Below are 23,982 nucleotides of genomic sequence, written 5' to 3'. Positions count from 1 at the left end.
CGCCCGTCTCGGCCTCCCAAAGTGCTGGGATTACAGGCTTGAGCCACCGCGCCCGGCCTTTTGTATTTTTTTGTAGAGATGAGGTTTAGGTATGTTACCTAGACTGGGCTGGAACACCTGATCTCAAATGATCCACCCTTCTCAGCCTCCCAGAGAGCTGGGATTACAGGCATGCACCACCATGCCTGGCCAGCAATTTTGTATTTTTTTGTAGACACAAGATTGCAACGTATTATCCAGGCTGGTTTCAAATTCCTGGGTTCAAGCAGTCCCCCCACCTTAGCTTCCCAAAGTGCTGGGATTACAGCAGTGAGCCACTGCCCCTACCCTTTTGATGTGTGTTTATTCATTATTTTGTTTTATGGTGCTGATTTACATGCTTTGGGATAATTTAGTTTGAAAGTATATGTCTTTGGGAGTTGACTCTTGCAACTCTTGCTTAGTTAGACCTGTGATCGTTTAGGGATCATTTTCTTATTTAAATTCATTGAGACAATACTTAGGAGTCTCCCTAGTCCTGAGGAGCTAATATTAATGTGAGGAGCTGTTATTAATGTTGCAACTACCCTCTTGCAGCTAACGTAATTAACTTAAATGTTAAAACTTCTTGATACATGATTTAAGCAAGGAGGGTTATATTTGTAATTTTACAATGAAGGTATTCTCTTTTAAAGTAGATTTGGCCCGGTACAGTGGCCTATGCTTGTAATTTCAGCACTTTAGGAGGCTTAGGTAGGAGAATCACTTGAGGCCAGGAGCTTTGAGACCAGTGTGGTGCAACTTCAGGAGAGAATGTGACCGGGGAAAAGAAAAATAAGGCCAGGCAGAGAGTGGCTCATGCCTGGTTATTAAAGTCTTATTCAGCCTGTAATCCCAACACTTTGGGAGGCAAAGGTGGGCAGATCATTTGAGATCAGGATTTCAAGAATAGCCTGGTCAACATGGTGAAACCCCATCTCTACTAAAAATAGCAAAATTAGGCCAGGCCCAGTGGCTCATGCCTGTAATCCCAACACTTTGGGAAGCCAGGGCAGGCAGATCGTTTGAGGTTGTGAGTTTGAGACCAGCCTGACCAACGTGGAGAAGCCCTGTCCCTACTAAAAATACAAAATTAGCTGGGTGTGGTGGCGCATGCCTGTAATCCCAGCTACTCTGGAGACTGAGGCAGGAGAATCCCTTGAACCTGGGAGGCAGTGTTTGTGAGGAGGCGGAGGTGGCACTATTACACTCCAGCCTGAGCAGCAAGAGCGAAACTCCATCTGAAAAAAAACCAAAAACCAAAATTAGCCAGGCGTAGAGGCAGGCATCTGTAATCCCAACTACTTGGGAGGCCGAGGCAGGAGAATTGCTTGAACTTGGGAGTGGAGGCTGCACTGAGCTGAGATTGTGCCACTACACTCCAACCTGGGTGACAGAGCGAGACTCTGTCTCAAAAGAAAAAAAAAAAAATTATCTAGTCATCTTCTCTCACCAGAGGTATGAAGTACTGCTAGTTTACACCCCATTCTCCAGCTCTCAGACCAGGGAAAATTTTCTTGGTTTTTTTTTTTTTTTTTTGAGATGGGGGTCTCGCTCTGTCACCCAGGCTGGAGTGCAGTGGCATGATCTTAGGTCACTGAAACTCCTGCCTCCCAGGTTCAAGCGATTCTTCTGCCTCAGCCTCCTGAGTAGCTGGGATCACAGGCGCACACAGCACAGTTGGCTAATTTTTGTATTTTTAGTAGAGACAGGGTTTCACCATGTTGCCCAGGCTGAGAAAATTACAGTTGTGAGAATATGTTAGTTTGTCTTTCTGATTATTAAAGTCTTATTCAGTCTTGTCTCTCGTAATTTTTTGCTTTACTTTCAAGACTCTTTCAGTGAGCCTTGGTCTTAGCACATTTACATTCTTTTGATTTGAAGTCACATTCTGGCACTCAGAACAATAGAGAAAATTGTAATTTTTTATATCTTCACATGATATGTCATTATCGTTTTTGATCCTGAGTAGCTAAATTTCATGTTGATTTGTATTTTGTACAGTGAAGTATATTTATTTGTGAAATAATTTTTCATTTTCAATTTAAGGATCAAGATTATAGGACTGGCCCAAGTGAGGAGAAACCCAGCAGACTTATTCGATTAAGTGGGGTGCCTGAAAACGCCACAAAAGAAGAGGTAAGGCATGTCTTCTCTCCTGTTTCTCTGTGTCAATTAAAAATTAAAAAACCTTTTAATTTGAAAAATTATAGATTCACAAGAAGGTGCAAAGAAATGCACAGAGCAGTCTTGTGTATTTTTCTCCCATCCTCCCTAAGTGTTAATATTTTGCACAACTGTGATGTAGTATCTAAACCAGGACATTGACCCTGGTATAATTCATAAAGTTTATTCAGATTAGTTTATTCAGATTTCACCATTTATACATGCACTCACCGAGGTGAGGTTAAAAAAGATTATGACAAATGATTGCTCTCTTTAGACCTGATCACATCCTTTAGAGCATATTATTTCTGGAGTATGTACATAAGGATGCAGTTTATTTATAATAGTAAAAACTAGAAACTGCCTAACTGCCCGATATCAAAAGATTGGCTGACTAAATTAAGTCTGAACTATGCTGAACTATGGCAGTGCTCACTCTGTGCCAGGCATTGTGTGATACTTAAAAGCATTAGTTCATTTAATTACCACATATTTAATATATTCACTCTAAATAATAAACATTATAGTATACCAGACATTGTTCTAGATACTGAGTGACACAGCAGTGTATATTATAAAGTCACTGCCTCCATGGATAATGAAAAAGCAAGCAAAAGGATTATACACTTTTAATCAGAGAATAAATACTCTGAAGAAAACTAAAGTGCAGGCCAGGCATGGTAGCTCAGCCTGTAGCTCAGACAGAGTCTTGCTCTGTCACCCAGGCTGGAGTGCGTGATGCGAACTTGGCGCACTGCAACCTCCCCCTCCCCAGTTCAAGCCATTCTCCTGCCGCAGCCTCCTGAGTAGATGGGACTACAGGCATACACCACCACGCCCAGCTAATTTTTGTACTTTTAGTAGAGACGGGAGTTTCACCATATTGGTCAGGCTGTTCTCGAACTCCTGACCTCAGATTATTTCCCTGTCTCTGCCTCCCAAAGTGCTGGGATTACAGGTATGAGCCACCGCGCCCTGCCCATTTTTAATTTTTTTGAGGCAGCGTCTCACTTTGTTGCCCATGCTGTAGTGCATTGGCACAATCACTACAGCCTCAAACTTGACCCAATCAAGGCTCACTACAGCCTCAAACTCCTGGGCTCAAACTGTCCTCCCGAGTAGCTGGGATTATAGGTATGAGCCACTACTCCTGGCTAATTTTTTTTTTTATTTTTACTTTTATATTTTATTTATTTATTTATTTAGAGACGGCGTCTCGCTCTGTCGCCCAGGCTGGAGTGCAATGGCGCGATCTCGGCTCACTGCAAGCTCCGCCTCCTGGGTTCACGCCATTCTCCTGCTTCAGCCTCCCAAGTAGCTGGGACTACAGGCGCCCGCCACCATGCCCAGCTAATTTTTTGTATTTTTTAGTAGAGACGGGGTTTCACCAGGTTAGCCAGGATGGTCTCGATCTCCTGACCTCGTGATCTGCCCGCCTCAGCCTCCCAAAGTGCTAGGATTACAGGCATGAACCACTGCGCCTGGCCACTTTTTTTTTTTTTTAAAATAGAGTCTCGCTCTGTTTCCCAGGCTGGAGTGCAGTGTCATGATCCCGGCTCACTGCAGCCTCAGCCTTCCAGGTTCAAGTGATTCTCCTGCCTCAGCTTTCCAAGTAGCTGGGATTACAGGCGTGTGCCACCACACCCGGCTAATTTTTGTGTTTTTAGTAGAAATGGGGTTTCACCATGTTAGCTAGGCTGGTCTCGAACTCCTGACCTCAGGTTATCCACCCGCCTTAGATTCCCAAAGTGCTGGGATTACATGTGTGAGCCACCATGTGGCTACCATGTAAGCCACCATGTAGTCTCCTGGCTAATTAAGAAATTTTTGTTTTGTAGAGATAGAGTATCACTATTTTGCCCAGGCGTGTCTCAAACATGTAGCTTTAAGCGATCCTCCCACCTTGGCCTCTCAAAGTGCTGAGATTATAGGCTTGAGCCACTGTATCCCGCCAATTTTAGAATAGTTATGTTCTACTCATTCAATATGTGAATGTCTTGAGTGTTCATAATTTAACTTTGCTTTTACAAAGTATCATGGCTTTAAATTATGTATGATAAAAACCGTTAGGGAAAATCTAATATTCAGTGTTTGATTATGATTTGTGTCATTAGTGTAAATGTCATATTTTTGCAGATTCTTAATGCTTTTCGGACTCCTGATGGCATGCCTGTAAAGAACTTGCAGTTGAAGGAGTATAACACAGGTGAGTTTCTTGACTTGCATGTGGCCTTGGGTTAGCAGGAGTCGAGTCTCGGTCAGATCTCTGCATCATGTGCTACTTAAAATTTGTTTTAAGAAACCACAATTAAAATTTCCAGAAGCCTCCCGTTGGTGCCTCCAAATAACAACCAGCTTTAATCTTAGCTGTGGTTCTTTGTGGATGTTTGTCCACACATGGGTGATGAGGATGCATGTTCCAGTTCTTCTGAATGCCTGTGATATATAAAGAGAGTGTCGCAGCAATTGCCCTGAATATATTTTATATAATTATTTAACTTGCTATGGATGTTCTTCATGGTGGTGGAATGTTTATGTTTGAGCCTAGTAGGATTTAATAAGCTTGCTGTATGTAAAACTTTACATTCATTGCTTCAGAGTAAAATTTATGACTTCCCAGAGAAATTGTACAAATTAGTGGTTTCTTTAATTTTCCGTTTTGCTTTGAGAATGGAGTCCTGTTACAGTTATTTTGTTGAAATCCATGAATAGATCCAGAAGAGCTTTCCCTTTGACATCTGTTCTGTGGTCTGAATGGTAGATTAAACTTTTCAGAATATCCTCCTAGTCGTATTTCACAGCACCAATTTCAGTCATTTCCTTTAAATCTTACTACAGTGAAAGTAGGCAAAGGTGAAATGCCAAGAACTCAAGGTTTTTGACCAATATTTTTAGAACTATGTATAATAATAAGTGGTTTAAAAATAAAGGTAATCTTTAGGTGACCTATTTTGCAGAATTTTAAATGGAAGAGAATACAGCATGAGTCTTCACAGAACTTAGAATTTCAGTAATTTAGTTAAAGACATCTTCAAGTAAGAACATGTCATATTTTGAGGATATAATTTACTATTAGCAGTTTATCATGGGATAAAAATTTTACATTAACTAGATAACTTCTTCAGAATGCTTCTGCAGAGGAAAATTATCCACAAAATAAATTTTGGTGCTTGAAAGAATACGGTATTAAGTCCAGAAATAATTTGTTCTGTAATTTGAGAACAAGCTCAGCAAGTGTTATTTCTCAGAGAGCCAATTATTTTTTTTGTTTTAAAAACATCAACCCTGAATTTGTGGAAACATGACTAAGAGTAGATATATTGTTCTTCTTGGTATCTCACTTTTGTTGGTTATATTTATTTTTTGCATATGCCTCATACATGCTTTCTTTGGGAACTCAAGGTAGAATTTACAGGCTGGAGATGCTTTTTAACTCTCAGGATGATAACCTCAGTCTTGTTTCATGAACTGTGCTTTCATTAAGTATGATATGTTTGGAAAGAAGATGTCTTAATATTTAAATAGCCGTTCAAACTCCAGTTTCTTTAGTATTCGTTGACTTTCTAATTGTCAAATTTGTCAGCACAGTAAAAATTATATTAACATATAGGGTCTAGAGAGGAAGTTCTTAAATTTGCTGATCGTGGTAGCTATTAGAATTGGCAGACTGAAGACATTGATACACATGGGAAATCATTCAAGATAGTGCTTGAAAATAAAATGAGAAACACCTTTCAGCAAATGCAGTCTTTTCTTGGCATTCTATTAAGTTGTGTTTTTTGTTTGTTTTCGTTTTTTAGTGAAATGATTGGATTACCAGTTTCATGTTACCTATATTACATCTCTATGTGACAAATAGGATGAACTTTTGACAATATGAGCCAGATCATGTTACTCCCATGTCTAAAACCCTCTTAGGGCGTTCATCTTCACTTGGAAGAAATTCCCAACTTCTTGTTTTGTCTTACAAACCCATACATGAGCTGACCCTTGGCTGTCTGATCTCATTCAGTACTGCTCTCCACCTACTCTATTTTACTGTAGCCACACTGAGCTTTTCTCTTGTCTTTGACCAATACAAACTTCTTTCTGTGTCAGAGTCTTTGCACTGCTCTTCCCTCTGATCTTTACTTGTCTTCTGGGGTCTAGTTCTTGGCTTCAGTTTCATCTCTCTGAGGCCTTGTGTCACCCTCAAATCTGAAATCATCTGGTAGTTGTTTTCCATCATATCCTTGTTTGAATCTATCACTGATATTTTTCTCAGTGGATCTATTACTCATTGGATATTTCTATCACTGGTATATTTCAGTTGGGTCTGTCACTGATCTATCACTGGTCACTGATTGAATTGAATCTGTCAGTGGTATTGGATCTGTCACGGATACTTTTCTCAGTGGTTTTGTGTATCTTATTTCTCTCACTAGAGAGGAATGTCAGCAGGAGCCTTATTCCTTCTTGTTTCCACCAGTGACTGACATTTAGTAGGTTCTCTATATGCATGGAATAGATTATTATTTATGATGTATGTGAAGAGCAGCTGTGATTTCCCCTCAGGTGAGGAGCATTAAAGGGTAGTGTAGGTTTCACAGCAGTGCAGCTTAGGTCTTACATATCTGCTAAAGAATATGTCTTGGAACAATCAGATGTTCTGAGAACTATAGTGTTTACTGTTAAAAGATCATATGTGGTAGTCAGGCATGGTGTTGCACACCTGTAGTCCTAACTACTTGGGAGTCTGAGATGGGAGAATTGCTTGAGCCTAGGAGTTTGAGGTCAGCCTGGGCAACATAGCAAGACCTTGTCTCTTAAAAAGAAAAAGAGAAAAAAATGTGAATCTTAGTAGTAACAGTGACTTAAAATTTTTTTTATAAGAGAAAGAGTCTTACTCTGTTGCCCAGGTTGGAGTGCATTGGTACGATCATAGCTTACTGTAACCTCAAACCCCTGGGCTCAAGTGATCCTTCTGTCCCAACCTCCAGAGTAGTTAGGACTACAGGTGTGCATCATGCCAGGCTAATTTTTAAACTTTTTGTAGAGGCGCAGTCTCACTATGTTGCCCAGGCTGGTCTCGAACTCCTGGGTTCAAGTGATTCTCCTGCCTCATCTTCCCAAAGTGCTGGGATTACAGATATGAACCAGTATGTCCACCCAAAAAGGTGACTTTCATAGGTGAAAACTGGCAGTCAATATTTTAGGCTGAGTGATGACCTGCAGAGACCATGCAGGATGGATATTGCTCATAAGAGGGGAATTGTGGAGTACAGTCTGTCCTTTTAGTTGATGTAATGGAGGGCTGATCTATAACACAGGAGAAAAGATTAATGCCTCTTCAATGACTCTAGTAATGTATTAGTGTGATTTTTGTCTCCTCTAGAGCTGTATAAATACGGGGTCACAATTTTATCTAGAAACTGTGAGGTTAAATGAGCTTATGAATTTTTCAAGTTATAGAAATGTAGTTTACATAGATCATATAGGAATTATATCTTCCAGGGGAATGTGTACTGAGACATAATATGCTGCAAAACTATTAATATTGTTACTAAGAGGAGTAAATAAAGACTAAAGCGACTCATTATGGTGTAGGCCAGGACTTGCCTCAAAATGACTTTGTTGAAGTTTACCAAAAAACTTGACATTTATGGGATTTTGGAATTGTAGATAAGAGATTTTGGACCTATATATGTTCTGTATATTTGAATTTTTCTTTTGCCATTTACAAATACATTATAGCCCCATGAACTGTAAATTATCTTGAGTTACATGATTATTTCTGGAAAAAGTACCAGGAGTAAAATGTCTTTTGGTGACTAGACGAACTCTAGTATATATATAAAATGGAATACTACTCAGCAATAAAGAAGAAACTACTGATGCACCCAACAACATGGATGAATCTCAATGGCAATATGCTGAGTGAAAGAAACTAGACTCATAAGGATATATACACTGCCATAAGGAGGAATGAAATACTGATGTATGCTGCAACTTGGATGAACCTTGAAAACATTATGAAAGAAGCTAGACACAAAAGACCAAATATTGTACAATTCAGTTTATATGAAATATCTAGAGTAGGCACACCCATAGGGATAGAAAGCAGATTGGTGGTTGCCAGGGGCTGGGGGAATGGGGAATGACTCCCTAATGGTTATGGTACTTCTTTTGGGCTGATAAAAGTGTTCTGGAACTAGGTAGTAGTGATGGTTGCACAACATTGTGAATGTACTTAATGCTCCTGAATTGTACACTTTAAGATGGTGCATTTTATTTGATGTGTATTTGCTTACAATTTTTTTTTTTTTTTTTTGAGATGGAATCTTGCTCCCATCACGCAGGCTGGAGTGCAGTGGCACAACCTCGGCTCACTGCAACCTCCACCTCCCGGGTTCAAGCAATTCTCCTTCCTCAGCCTCCCAAGTAGCTGGGATTACAGGTGTGTGCCACCACACCTGGCTAATTTTTTGTATTTTTAGTAGAGATGGGGTTTCGTCTTGTTGGCCAAGCTGGTCTTAAACTCCCGACCTCAGATGATCCACTTGCCTGGGCCTCCCAAAGAGCTAGCATTACAGGTGTGAGCCACTGCGCCCAGCTAGCTTGCAATTTTTTAAAAAGGCCACATACTGTATGTGTATGTGTGATTTCACATATGTGACGTTCTGAAAAAGGCAAAATTTTAGGGATTGGAAATAGTGGTGGCCAGGGTATTGGGGGAGGAGTTAACTATGAAGTGGAAGCATGAGGGAATTTTTGGGCATAATGGAATTGTTTTATATGTTGATTGTGGTAATAATGTATCAATATTAAATTCACTGAGTTGATAACTACTGTGGTTATGTTAAAGAGCATCTTTTTTTTTTTTTCTTTTTTTCTTTTTTTTTAAACGGAGTCTAGTTTTGTCACTCAGTCTGGAGTGTAATGGTGTGATCTCGGCTTCCTGCAACCTCTCCCTCCTGGGTTCAAGCAATTCTCCCTGCTTTAACCTCCAGAGTAGCTGCGATTACAGGCACCTGCCCCCACTCCTAGCTAATTTTTCTAGTTTTTAGTAGGGACGGGGTTGCACCATGTTTAACAGGCTGGTCTTGAACTCCTGACCTCAAGTGATCTGCCCGCCTCAATTAAAGACGTGAGCCACCATGCCCAGCTGAGAGCATCTTCATTCTTAGAAAATACATACTGAAGTTTTTAGAAATAAAGTACTGAAATGTATGCAACTTTCTCTTATGGTTTTGAAAAAAATACTTGCTATAAATGGAGAAGGGAGGAAGAGAGTAATGATAAAGTAGATGGATCACAATGTTATTAATAGTTGAATCTGGGGCCAGATGTGATGGGTCACGCCTGTAATCCCAACATTTTGGGAGGCCAAGGTAGGTAGATCACCTGAGATCAGGAGTTTGAGACCAGCCTGGACAGCTTGGTGAACGAAACCTGTCTACTAAAAATACAAGAATTAGCCGGGCGCATTGGCGGGTTCCTGTAATCCCAGCTACTCAGGAGGCTAAGGCAGGAGAATCACCTGAACTCGGGAGGCGGAGGTTGCAGTGAGCCAGGATCATGCCATTGCACTCCAGCCTGGGCGACAGAGCAAGAATCCATCTAAAAAAAAAAAAAGAGATTGAACCTGGGTAAAGCATATATGAATCTTTTTCCTGTACTATTATTATTATTATTATTATTTTTTGAGACGGAGTCTCGCTCTGTTGCCCAGGCTGGAGTGCAGTGGCGTGATCTCAGCTCACTGCAAGCTCCGCCTCCCGGGTTTACGCCATTCTCCTGCCTCAGCCTCCTGAGTAGCTGGGACTACAGGCGCCTACCACCTCGCCTGGCTAGTTTTTTATATTTTTTAGTAGAGACAGGGTTTCACCGTGTTAGCCAGGAGGGACTCGATCTCCTGACCTCGTGATCCGCCCGTCTGGGCCTCCCAAAATGCTGGGATTACAGGCTTGAGCCACCGCGCCCAGCCTCTTGTACTATTATTATTGCAATTTTTTTTGTAAATTGGAAATTATTTCCAATAAAAAAGTTGAAAAACTGACAAAGCTGATTTATTTTATTTTTTATTTTTTTTGAGACGAAGTCTTGCACTGTCACCTGGGCTGGGGTACAGTGGAGCGATCTTGGTTCATTGCAACCTCTGCCTCCCGGATTTAAGCAATTCTTCTGCCTCAGCCAACCCAGTAGCTGGGATTATAGGCGCCCGCCACCATGCCCAGCTAATTTTTTGTATTTTTTATTAGAGACGAGATTTCACCATGTTGGCCAGCGTGGTCTCAAACTGACCTCATGATTAGCCTGCCTCAGCCTCCCACAGTGCTGGGATTACAGGCATGAGCCATGCATCTGGCCTATATTTTATTTTTAAATGATCAGCAGAAACCTTGTAAGCTGAAGACTGCAATGAACAGCTTCTGTCAACAAGTAAGCTATACAGCAGTTGTTCTCAGAGTGGATCCTGGACCATCATCATCTCTTTACCACCTGGGAACTTGTTGGAAATCCAAGTTCTTAAACCCCATCCTAAACCTACTGAATCAGAAACTCTGGGGTAGTGCCCAGTAGTCTGTGCTTTTAAGCAGTCCTCCAGATAATTTTAATGTACCCTGAGGACCACCGGCAGTAGATAAACTGTTTAGATTCTTTATTCTAGAACTTTTGCATAGTTTAAAAGTGACTTAATAAGCAAGTGAGCCTTCTGTAAGTAGACAGAGTTAATGCTTATGTGCTTTAGGAGCCAATGCTGATCACATGCCTTGCCTACCTAATATCAGTTCTCCTGCTCTGCATAGCAGGAGAAGGAGCTATAGTAGTGTTGGTACTATCTTATGACTTCAGTTATATGTAACTAAGGACATATAACTTAGTTGTTTTTTCTGTTTATATATAGTACACTTCCTCCAGAAATCTTGGAATGGTTGTGGGTCTTCTCATTCACACAGTGTTTCTGTGACATATTAATGCAGGCAGAATTGCTTTTGATTTTTAGGTTTATTTGCATACTACGTGGTATATAAGCTTGCTGTGATATTTTTCCAAAAGGGATTTATATCATTTAAGCAAAAATGATATAGCTTCTGGATTATGTTTCCTAATAAGGCTCAAACATAGAAAGAAATTATAGTAACTGAAGTGCTACAGAATTACTTTAGTACTGGTTTATTAACTAATGTTGCAGAGTTACAGGATTACCAAGGTGGTGTTAGTAGGAAGAAGCAGTATCTTGCTTTAGTCTATCAGTGTTCTTGTGGTGAGTGGGCAGTTTCTGCATTCTTGAAAAGGAAAATTCTTCTTGGAAAGTGGGTGTTTGCTGCCTGGCATTTTGGGTCTACTGAAAGTGACATTGTAGCAAAGGCCCTGTACCTTCTGCATTTCTTTCTTTTCTTTTTTTTTTTTTTTTTAGGTAGAGACAAGGTCTTGCTTTGTTGCCCAGGCTGCCCTTGACCTCCTGTCAAGCAGTCCTCTCACCTTAGCTTCCTGAGTAGCTGGGACTACAGGCGTGTGCCACCATGAGTGGTTAATGTAAATTTTTTGTTTGTTTTTTGAGACAGTTTCACTCTTGTTGCCCAGGTTGGAGTGCAGTGGCATGATCTCGGCTCACTACAGCCTCTGCCTCCTGGGTTCAAGCGATTCTCCTGCCTCAGCCTCCCAAGTAGCTGGGATTACAGGCTCCTGCCACCATGCCCAGCTAATTTTTTGTATTTTTTTAGTAGAGAGGGGGTTTCATCATGTTGGCCAGGCTGGTCTCGAACTCCTGAGCTCAGGTGATCCACCCGCCTTGGCCTCCCAAAGTGCTGGGATTACAGATGTGAGCCACCGTGTCTGGCCTATTTTTTAATTTTTTTTGAGACAGAGTTTCCCTCAGTCACCCAGGCTGGAGTGCAGTGGTGCAATCTCAGTTCACTGCAACCACCGACTCCTGAGTTCAATTCTGCCTCAGCCTCCCTGGTAGCCGGGACTACAGGCGCCCGCCACCACGCCTGGCTAATTTTTTGTATTTTTAGTAGAGACGGGGTTTCACCATGTTAGCCAGGATGGTCTCAATCTCCTGACCTCGTGATCCGTCCATCTCGGCCTCCCAAAGTGCTGGGATTACAGGTGTGAGCCACCGCACCCGGCCCCAGCTAAAAAAGGAAAAAAAAAAGTGCATAGTTTATTGGTATCCCAAGTGGAGGAGCTAAAGACAGAATAACTTAACATCATTTAGAAAAAAAATGAAAATAATTGAAAAGTGCAATAATTTTGCAGTGTTTTTGGCATTTACAAAATAGGTAAACACTTTTAGTTTCTTAGGGAAAAGGTGACCATCGGCTGATTGGAAAATATCATTTTTACTTGTCACATCTCTAAAACAGCAGAAGTTCTTGTTTTTAATCAGAAGTCCTATCAGGTTTGATACAACATTCGGGGAGGATGTGGCAGTTGAAACTTAAGGAAACTTAGTTTCCTTAAAGTGGCTGAGCTTAAAAAATCAGAATGATTAGGAAGCCAAGAGACAGTTTTAGGGGTAGGTTAGTCTTGTGGAGGCAGTGGATGGACTCTTTGGCTGGCCTAGGGAAGAATCTGTGATTCAGTGCTGCAGGGATCAGGTGACCCTGGTGAGAGAGGTCCTGGAACAAGGGTTAATTTGATCATTTTTGGAATGACCTGGAATTTGGCTTATTTATTTTATTTTTAAAATTTCCCGCTGGGCACAGTGGCTCATACCTGTAATCCCAGCACTTTGGAAGGCCAAGGCCAGTGGATCGCTTGAGCTCAGGAGTTCGAGACCACCCTGGGCAACATGGTGAAACTCCATCTCTCCAAAAAAATACAAAAAAAAATTAGCTGGACATGGTGGTGCATACCTGTAGTCCCAGCTACTGAGGAGGCTAAAGCAGGAAGATCAGTTGAGCTAGGGAGGTGAGGGTGGAGGTTGCAGTGAGCCAAGATCATGCCACTGCACTCCAGCATGGGCAACAGAGAGAGACCCTGTCTCAAAAAAATGAAATGGTGAATGTAAAATAAAATGGTAGCTCACGCCTATAATCCCAATACTTTGGGAGGCCGAGGTGGGTGGATAACTTGAGGCCAGGAGTTACAGACCAGCCTGGTCAACATGGCAAAACCCCATCTCTACTAAAAATACAAAAACTAGCCGGGCTGGTGGTATATGCCTATAATCCCAGCTACTTGGGAGGCTGAGGCAGAGGTCTCAGTGAGCTGAGATCACACCACTGCACTCCAGACTGGATGACAGAGTGAGACCCTGTCTGAACATCATAACATAACATAACATAACAACATAACATAATATAATATCGTAACATAACATAACATAACATAACATATAAATTTTCAAGGCAGAAATCTTGTAGTCAGCCTTACTCTTTGTTGACAAGGACATGGTCCTGAGCACAGAAATCTCGGCAGTTAATAAAACCAAGAAGACGGATACTAATTAAAGAAGTTTCCAGATTTTGCATCTTCTGGCATCTCAGCTAAATGGCTCTGAGGAAGAGGATGCCGCTTACCAGTTTTGAGACACAGACAGGTTATATTCTCTTCCTCAAAACCATTTAGCTGAGATGGAATTTGCCTCTCTGAGGTTGGGGAAGGTGTTTGAATTCTGTTTACAGCCCTCTGTCAGTTCCGCTGCCTTGCCGAGTTCTCTCACCCTTCTTTAGATAGAATTGCTGTTGGCTTCTCTAGTCCTCACTTACCTCTTTTGCCAAATGCTCAGGTAGCTTTGGCTGAGTCTTCCAGTTTTGATAAGGCTGTATGGGGCTTCCTGTGCCTTTTGGTAGCTAGAAGTCACTGAAGAGGTTCTTCTGCTAGAGTGACAAGAAGAAAAGGGTCATTACTCAGCTTGTATAGTGCAAGGGCTGCTTGACTCCCAGCTTCAGTCTAGGCAGGGGAATTTATTTATATAGTTACCTTAAATGAGCACCAGATAGAGGCCATCTATAAAAACTGTTTACAGGATTTAAAAATACATTGACATTGGCTTTTGCCTTTAACCTTCTGCTTGTAACAGAACATCTGATGAGACCTATACTGCTCACCGTTTCTAGGTTACATTCTCTACCCTTGCAGTGTAAATTAATTTTTGCGTGGTTCCATGTTTCTTGCTTAGGTTATCTCTTAGGTCTTCTGTCTGATTTAAATGTAAGCCTTCTTAGGACTAGATAGTGGTGATGGTTGCACTACTTTGTCAATATATCACTGAATTGTATGTATTCACTCTTTTAAGAATGAGTTTTTGGTATCTGAATTATGTCAATTTTATTTACTTATTTATTTATTGAGATGAAGTCTCACTCTTGCCCGGGCTGAAGCGCAGTGGTGCAATCTCAGCTCACTGTAACCTCTGCCTCCTGGGTTCAAGCGATTCTCCTGCCTCAACTTCCTGAGTACCTGGGATTACAGGTGCATACCACTATGCCTGGCTAATTTTTGTGTTCTGTTTTTTTTTTTTTTTTTTTTTGAGACGGAGTCTCACTCCATTGCCCAGGCTGGAGTGTAGTGGCATGATCTTGGCTGACTACAACCTCTGCCTCCCGGGTTTAAGCGATTCTCCTGCCTCGGCCTCCTGAGTAGCTGGGACACCATACGTGGTATGGTGGTATGTGCATGCCACCATACCACGCCTAGCTAATTTTTTGTATTTTTTTTTTTTTTTTTGAGACGGAGTCTCGCTCTGTCGCCCAGGCTGGAGTGCAGTGGCCGGATCTCAGCTCACTGCAAGCTCCGTCTCCCGGGTTCACGCCATTCTCCTGCCTCAGCCTCCCGAGTAGCTGGGACTACAGGCGCCCGCCATCTCACCCGGCTAGTTTTTTGCATTTTAGTAGAGACGGGGTTTCACTGTGTTAGCCAGGATGGTCTCGATCTCCTGACCTTGTGATCCGCCCGTCTCGGCCTCCCAAAGTGCTGGGATTACAGGCATGAACCACCGTACCTGGCCAATTTTTGTATTTTTAGTAGACAGGGTTTCACCGTGTTGACCAGGATGGTCTCAATCTCCTGACCTCAAGTGATCCACCTAGCTCAGCCTCCCAAAGTGCTGGAATTATATAGTGAGCCACCATGCGTGGTAAATTATGTCAATTTTAAAAAATCTTTTTGAAAATTGGTTAAGTCATGTAAATATTGATTTCTTAAAGGTGTTTTCATAAGTACAGAGAATATTCAAAGTTTCAGCAAAAACGTTAACAGCCCACTGATTGGTACTTATACCTTGCAGGTATAATTCATAATTGATTGTTCTTAGTCTCAGTTCAGTACATTGTGCTATGTATAGAAAATGTTGTATTTTCATTTTTAAAAATTATTATTATTTTGAGATGGAGTCTCACTCTGTCGCCCAGGCTGGACTGCAGTGGCATGGTCTTGGTTCACTGGCAACCTCCACCTCCCAGATAGATACAAGTGATTCTTCTGCGTCAGCCTCCTGAGTAGCAGGGATTACAGGCACCCGCCACCATGCCTGGGTAATTTTTGTATTTTTTTTTTTTTGGTAGAGACAGGGTTTCACCATGTTAGCTAGGCTGATCTTGAACTCCTGACCTCAAGTGATCCATTCGCCTCAGACTCCCAAAGTGCTGGAATTACAGATGTGAGCCATTTTAAAAAATTAAACCGGCCAGGCGCGGTGGCTCGTGAGTCTGTAATCCCAGCACTTTGGGAGGCAGAGGCGGGCAGATCACGAGGTCAGGAGATCGAGACCATCCTGGCCAACATGGCGAAACTCTGTGTCTACTAAAAATACAAAAATTAGCCGGGTGTGGTAGTCCCAGCTACTCAGGAGGCTGAGGCAGGAGAATTGCTTGAGCCCGAGAGGCAGAGGTTGCAGTGAGCCAAGATTGTGTGCCATTGCACTCCAACCTGGACGACAGAGCAAGACTCCGTCTCAAAAAAAAAAAGTATAAGGAGTATTCACATTTCTATGAGATCTGTAAATTTAGGTTAGAAAATTTAGTTAGCTATATTTTGTAATAGTTATATAAATAAGCACAAAGACCCTCCATCCTTCTTTCTAGCACGTGACAGTGGAAGAAAAGGGTAATAAAGTAGATTTTTTGTTACTCTCATTGGTAAAAATAAATCTGTCAATGAGAAGGTTAACACCGAGTTTACCATCTTGATGATTCCATATGGTTCCTAGCAATTCTGATCTCAAGGTTGGTTGGCAGAATGTTTAGGTCTCTGGGTAGAATATCTTCTGTGTCTTTTCTGTGAATTGTAAAATTACATTTGGGAAATAAAGAAAAAAAATCCCTGATTATCCCACTATAGCAATACAACCACTGTAATCATTTTGGTATGTAGTTGTGTTGCATTATGTGAATTTTCTGATTTTTGTGTGTCTACCTGTGCTCATTTGAACTGTATCCCCTCCCCACTTCCCACACCCTGTTTTCTCACTCCTGGAGTGAGCCTGGGCAGTGGGGATGAGACTCACCTGTGGCTTCAGTTTGTTTCCTTTTCTAAGTTTCTCTGAGTGGGCATTCACTGTGCTGGCTGTGATTCTGTTATTTAAAGCAGTATATTTTCATACCTTATGGCCCTTAAATGCAAGCCAACCTCTTCATCTGGTGTCAACCAAAGGAAAAGTGATTTGTTGCAGCGCTGGAGGAAAAACTGGCAATGTTGGACTTACCTAAATTGAAAGATGGTATGTTGTTCTTCACCTTGGGGTCTTCAAGTATGATTTTGACAGTGCATGGTTTTTATCTCACATGCTGACTTTTGTCTCTAACCCCTGAGTTAGATGCAATTTAATTCCAGTCCTTTTTCCTATATACATTTTACATAATTATCCATAAGAGTATATTCATTTTTAAGGCTCTTAAAATATACTATATCAAGTATCTTTCCATATTGCTATACAATTTTTGTAGCCGTCATTTACAACAAGACATTTTAGTTTTCATCTTTTCAGAAGAATTTTGGGAGCTAGTATAATCAGCTCCTGAGAATACTTTCTAATTTGCATACTCAGGTCTACTCACAATAGTTCTGCCATAGATATTTTAAAATAGAAGCAATTGTTATGCTGCTAAGTTGAATATTTTTTAACTAGGCTTATTAACGGGCATAGATGTATGTTTTCAGGCATATGAGACTCTTTCTGTAACTGAGCTTGTAGAGTTTAGAATTAAGATTATTTAAGTTAGTCTGTGATCTTGTTGAAGAGTGAGAGGCTAGAGTGTAGTGGTTAAAAACATCACCTTGAATCTGGACTGCTTGCATTTAAAACTCAGTATTGGTACTTACTTGGTTACTTTGATCAATTTACCTATCCTTTCTTTGCCTTCTTCTCCATGGCTAAAATCAGGCTAATAATATTTACCTCATAAGATAGTATTGTGAATATTAAATCAGTATATACAAAGTATTTAGAATAAAATCTTGAACCAACAAGTTCTGTGTAAATATTACTTACTTTCATTGTCTATTTTTCTAATTGCTGAAAATCCTTATGGCACAATGGCACAACCATGAGTCTTGAACACACAAAATACCTTTTTTTTTTTTTTGTAAACGTTTTAGGCAGTATAGTTAAACCTTAAATTTCTGTTCTTGTTTGATAGCTAAAGTTTCAGTCAGAATAAATTTAGTGTTGGGCTTGTGAATATCATATTAAATCTGAAGTATGTTGTCAACATACAGTATTGCAGGGTTGATGTCTAGAAATGCTATATTAGATTCTCATAATGTTGTTTTTTTTTGTTTGTTTTTTTTTTTTGAGACGGAGTGTTGCTCTGTCGCCCAGGCTGGAGTGCAGTGGCCGGATCTCAGCTCACTGCAAGCTCCGCCTCCCGGGTTTACGCCATTCTCCTGCCTCAGCCTCCCGAGTAGCTGGGACTACAGGCGCCCGCCACCTCGCCCGGCTAGTTTTTTCATATTTTTTAGTAGAGACGGGGTTTCACCGTGTTAGCCAGGATGGTCTCGATCTCCTGACCTCGTAATCCACCCATCTCGGCCTCCCAAAGTGCTGGGATTACAGGCTTCAGCCACTGCGCCCGGCCCTCATAATGTTTTCTGTATCTTTTTCTTCCCAGTGTCTACTTGTCCTTTAGCAAAGTATGAACGTTGTCATGAATCTTTTGTCTCTCTGTCCACAGATTCTGTGTGCTTCTCTGGGCCACAGTAGTTACTTCTTTAAGCACAGAAAGGAAACTTAGGGCTTTGCCAGTTTTGGTGTTTGTTCCTTATGTTTTTCATCCGGGCAGTTATGGGGAGGATTGCTTTCCACACATCTGGGTACTCCATTGATAAGTTCTGTAGAGGTAATCAACACACTCTGGAGTACACCTGCTTGTTCCGTGGCTAACCCTTTCTGATTGTGGACATGCATTTGAGTGTTTGCAGTGGGTATTTGGTGCTAACAGGTGTCTTAGTTCCTTCTGTTATTCTGTAATGTTTCCCAAGAATATTCAGAGTTGCTTATAAAATGCAGAGTGATTTATGTATTAGGAGTTCACTGAGTTTGACCGAAAAGATTCACTTGAAAGGAATTAACAAAACAGTTTCCATTGTTAATAGGATATGCAAGCTGTTTCTCTAAAGTACTTTTATTTCTTCAGAGTTATTAAGCAGAGGAGACTGATTTTGTGGTAAGTTTGGAGGGGTTAGTTTTAATCCATGTTGGTCAAAGTCGTGAAAGTAGATTAGAAAATCTGTTTCTCATCCTACAGTAATGCTGAGGTTTCTAGTAGATTGTTTTTCTTCTTCCTAGTCATTTTCTGAAACTGGAAGCAAGGATCAAGCCATACCATTGTAATGTTTCATAGTGAACTTGGAGTAGTTAACAAGTCTAAAATCAAAGTTTATTATTAGTAGTAAAACATTTTAAAGCCATTCATTTCATGTGACAAGGAATCTTAACTCATTTCACCAAATGTGGTATGTTTTTAAACTTATACTTTCTATTGCTCTAGGTTTGTTGATCTTTGACACATTGATTCAGTGATATCAGTTTCCTATTGTTATATATACTTTGTGGTCAAAATTATCATAGGGTTTTGTGTTTTTCTTTGCCTGAGTTTTGTTTCTCATCTGAACATCACATCTTTTTCTTGCTGTTCCATTTACACAGTGTCATTCTTAGAGATGAGCTTCTTTATCCTCTGAGGCAGTGGAGGAAGCATGGAAGCCACATGGGGAGCATTGCATTGACAAGTGTATTTTTGTAGTCACATGGTGGCAGTATCAGGGAAATTACAGGAACTGGTTAGATTTGAGTTCAGCAACCTATGAATCCCAGGACTTCCCAGTCTAGTGGATCACAGGACCTCAGGTGATCCGCCTGCCTTGGCCTCCCAAAGTGCTGCAGGTGACACTTGCTTAGGAGTAAGGTGAAGGGTATTTTATAGCTCTAATGGTTTGTACAATTCTTAAACATGTATTGATTGCTAACAACTGCTGTCTTTCTCCCAGCTTGCCCCACCACCAGTCTTTGTGCATAAGCACAATTTTGGACACAGTTATTTGTACTTATTTATGCTTTTACACCTTCTTCCTTTTATAAAGATTTTAGCTGGTTTATGACTTGAGTTGAAACAAGGAAAAAAAGAGGAGACCTGAAATGGTCTGTCCCCTGCCAACCAGAAGCCTCCTGTGGTATCCAAACAGAATAGTTGCCTCAGTCTGTCAGCACTTCTGTCTTTGAAGGTGGTTTCTGCTTGAAAAGTGGTGACTATTAGCATAGCCTGGGGATAATTGCTTTTTTTCTTTCGGGATACTTTTTTTTTTTTCTAGATACTTTCTTGCTCTTGTCGACTTTGTTTTTCTGAAAGATTTAGCCTGTGGTTAAAATGTTTCGGGTCCCCACGTGAACTCTCTGTGGGATTACCCAGTTCTGGGGTACCTTCACCAGATCACCAATGCTAAAGAGGGCAAAGGATCTTCTTGGTTAATAGAAAAGACTATTTTTGAATGAATCTCAAAGTCCAGAAACATCGAGACTTTCCTTCAGTACTTTTTTCTATTTGGGGTAGCAACTTTACTTAGTGTAGGGGAGGGACGGGTTAGTTGGGAGGGCTTGTGTTTAAGGGGTTCAGAAACCGGGGATTTAAGTGTGTCTTTTGTGTTTGCAAGGCACTAACACCACTCCCGTCTGTATTTAAATGCTGTCCCCAGGTTACGACTATGGCTATGTCTGCGTGGAGTTTTCACTCTTGGAAGATGCCATCGGATGCATGGAGGCCAACCAGGTTGCTTTATACTTCGGTCAAATGATGCTGGAAGGATTTATTTTTTATATATATGGGGAGGGAGGGTTTCAAATGATTTCACTTTGGAAAGGTACAAGAAGTCTATCTTTGGAGCATACTGCATTCCAACCATCGGTTGTGAGGAAAATCTTTAAAAAGGCTGGAAAGCTTTCTCTAGAAAACTTAATGGGCACAGAGTGCATTTTAAAAGCTAGAGCCCAGTTGCTTTTGGACTAGATTCCAAAGACAATAGTTAGAGGGAAAAAAAAATGACACATCTGGAGTGTTTCCTCTTGGAGTGTGACTGAGATGGTAATCCTGATGCAAAGAATGATCCTTGATTGTCTGTGACCCTAAGGATCTGCCTAGCACAGAAATTCTAGGTCAATAGTTACACCCAGACCTAGGGTGAAGACCTCAGACGGTGACTCCTATGGCATCAGGTCCTGCCTGCAGGGACTACTTCCAAAAGAGAGCTATCAGGGAAGAGAGAGGAGTGGATTGTTGATGTCTATTGCATTCATCATTGTTCTTTGCCAATTGGAGTTGCATACTCAAGTCCTTGGCTGCGTATAGTCAGAGCTGGTGAATCAGAATCTGTACTCACCTTACGTTTGAACTATCTGGAGTGATTCAGCTTGCCACCTAGATTTTTCATCTATGTCTTTAATTGAACCCTGTCTGGTAGTTTTGGGAGGAATTTATAAATGGGTAGAATCCTTCCTGTTACGGTGTTTCCTTGGGGAAAGTTGTTTTCTTTGAGTTGTTTCAGTTCCTCTGTCTGTAAAGTAGGAAAAGAAACTTAGTTTGATTTTTTTTTTTTAAATGTATCCACTGCCTATACTTAACAGTGTGAATACAGTGGGCCCAGAATCTTTTTTTTTTTTTTGCTCTTGTTGCCAAGGCTGGATTGCAATGGTGCGATCTCGGCTCACCGCAACCTCTGCCTCCCTGGTTCAAGCGATTCTCCTATCTCAACCTACCGAGTAGCTGGGATTACAGGCATGTGCCACCATGCCCGGCTAATTTTGTATTTTTAGTAGAGATGGGGTTTCTCCGCATTGGTCAGGCTGGTCTCAAACTCCCGACCTCAGGTGATCCGCCTGCCTTGGCCTCTCAGAGTGCTGGGATTACAGGCATGAGCCACCGTGCCCAGCCAGGCCCAGAATCTTAAAAGAAGGCTCTGCCAGGGAAGAGTAGTTATTCCATGAGCACTCTTCTTCCTGATGCTTTGTTCAGCTTTGTTTAACTCAGTGTGGCTCATTATATGTACTTTTCTCTTCTTGGCCAAGTTCTCTTATGGGTATGGAGATGACATGCTCTAAATGCTTTGGGAGCAAGCACTCATTAGAGAAGACTTTTGATGTATCCTTACCTTGTTAGTAGTTTAAGCTTATCAGATCCTTAGAGAATGACGGGCTTAGGACCATATACCCTAGACTTAAGAGGGTTCTCATTGACCATTTGTTCAGTGTCCATCACTGAATCACTTACCAAATACAGTTAACACTCTGTCCACAGGTTCCACACCCATAGATTCAACCAAATGCTGATTGAACATATTCAGGAAAAAGATACATTAACAATACAACAATAAAAAATAATACAGGGCCGGGCGCGGTGGCTCAAGCCTGTAATCCCAGCACTTTGGGAGGCTGAGGTGGGCGGATCACGAGGTCAGGAGATCGAGACCATCCTGGCTAACACGGTGAAACCCCGTCTCTACTAAAAAATACAAAAAACTAGCCGGGTGACGTGGCGGGCACCTGTAGTCCCAGCTACTCGGGAGGCTGAGGCAGGAGAACGGCCTAAACCCAGGAGGCAGAGCTTGCAGTGAGCTGAGATCCGGCCACTGCACTCCAGTCTGGGCGGCAGAGCGAGACTCCGTCTCAAAAAAAAATAATAATAATAATACAGGCCAGGAGTGGTAGCTTACCTCTGTAATCCCAACATTTTGGGAGGCCCAGGTGGGAGGATTGCTTGAGGCTAGGAGTTTGAGACCAGCCTGGGCAACACAGGGAGACTCCATCTCTACAAAAAATAAAAGTGAAAAATGTAGCCAAGTGCGTTGGCGTGAACCTGTAGTCCTATCAACTTGGGAGGCTAAAATGAGAGGATTGCTTGAGCCCAGATTGAGACTGCAGTGAGCTGTGATCACTCTGCTGCACTCTAGCCTGGGGTGACAGAGTGAGACCCCATCTCAAAAAACAAACAAAAAAGTACAGTTAACTATTTATGTAGTCTTTATTAGGTATTAGATATTATAAGTAATTTAGAGATGGTTTCAAGTGTATTGGAGGATGTGTGTAGGTTGTATGCAAATACCATATGATTATATATAAGGGACTTGAGCATCCTGAGATTTTTGTGTCCTTGTGGGTCCTGGAACCAATCCCCCATGGACACCAAGGGACAACTGTACTAATCATGTGTCAGAAACTGCTACATGCCAATTTTGGAGAGAAGAAAAAAGCTTCCAATCTGTGTGCTTACGATGGATCCTATTCTGACAATCTGTCCAATTTTGAGAACACTCATTAATTCATAAGCAACTTGTTCTTATCAGTGAATAGTGATTAAGTCCTTTGCCTCTGTACTAAGTACTCAATGTAATAACCGATAGCTGAATGCTATAAAGAAAACAAAGCAGGGTGTTAGGAGAATGCATCATGGTGGCAATTTTAGAGGGGTGGTTAGGGAAACTTCTTGAGGAGTGACATACATTTGAGTTGTGACTCATGGTGAATAATGTATCCAGAACATTTACTATAGTACCCTGCACTAGGTAGCATTTGAATTAATTTGAAATTCACTGTCCTTCTTTCTTTCTCTTACCCTCTTCCACATGTCAAGTAATCTCCAATTATAAATTGTGTGTGTGTGTGAGATGGAGTCCAGCCAGGCTGGAGTGCAGTGGTGTAATCTCGGCTCACTGCAATCTTAACTGCCCGGGTTCCAGAGATCCTGCTGTCTCAGCCTCCCCAGTAGCTGGGACTACAGGTGTACGCCACCACGCTTGGATAAATTTTTTTTTCTCTTTTTTTGAAATGGAGTCTCACTCTGTTGCCCAGGCTGGAGTGCAATGGCACGATCTCAGCTCGTTGCAACCTCTACCTCCTGGGTTCAAGTGATTCTCCTGCCTCAGCCTCTTGAGTAGCTGGGATTACAGGTGTCTGCCACCACATCTGGCTAATTTTTGTATTTTTAGTAGAGACGGGGTTTCACCATGTTGGCCAGACTGGTCTCAAACTCCTGACCTCAGGTGATCCACCTGCCTTGGCCTCCCAAAGTGCTGGGATTACAGGCGGTGAGCTACCATGTCCTGCCAATTTTTGTATTATTAGTAGAGATGGGGTTTCACCATGTTGGCCAGGCTGGTCTTGAACTCCAGACCTTAGGTGATCTGCCCGCCTTGGGCTCCCAAAGTGCTGGGATGACAGGCATGAACCCCCATGCCTGGCCTCCAATTATAATTCTAAGAAAATAAATTTATTTTTGTATCTGAAGTTTATTAAAACTAATTCTTTAAGGAAATGGATGTGGATTAAGCTCCTTATGACATAGTAAACAATCTTATGAGAGACATAAGAATGTGAGGCTGGCC

The 23,982-nt window shown here is 41.5% G+C and overlaps 1 protein-coding gene across 1 annotated transcript in view; it reads left to right on the top strand.

The window, feature by feature from the left end:
• The window catches only part of RBM6 (RNA binding motif protein 6), a 146,750-nt gene that overhangs the window by 46,676 nt on the left and 76,092 nt on the right, over positions 1-23,982 (top strand). Inside the window, exons 4-6 of the mRNA XM_011939304.1 lie at positions 2,068-2,157; positions 4,321-4,390; positions 20,305-20,378. Coding sequence (XP_011794694.1) covers positions 2,068-2,157; positions 4,321-4,390; positions 20,305-20,378 — 234 coding nt within the window. The remainder of the gene's footprint in view (positions 1-2,067; positions 2,158-4,320; positions 4,391-20,304; positions 20,379-23,982) is intronic.

Source organism: Colobus angolensis, unplaced genomic scaffold (genome assembly GCF_000951035.1).
Source record: "Colobus angolensis palliatus isolate OR3802 unplaced genomic scaffold, Cang.pa_1.0 Scaffold18, whole genome shotgun sequence".
Classification (NCBI taxonomy): domain Eukaryota; kingdom Metazoa; phylum Chordata; class Mammalia; order Primates; family Cercopithecidae; genus Colobus; species Colobus angolensis.
This window is presented reverse-complemented; position numbering and strand designations above follow the sequence as displayed.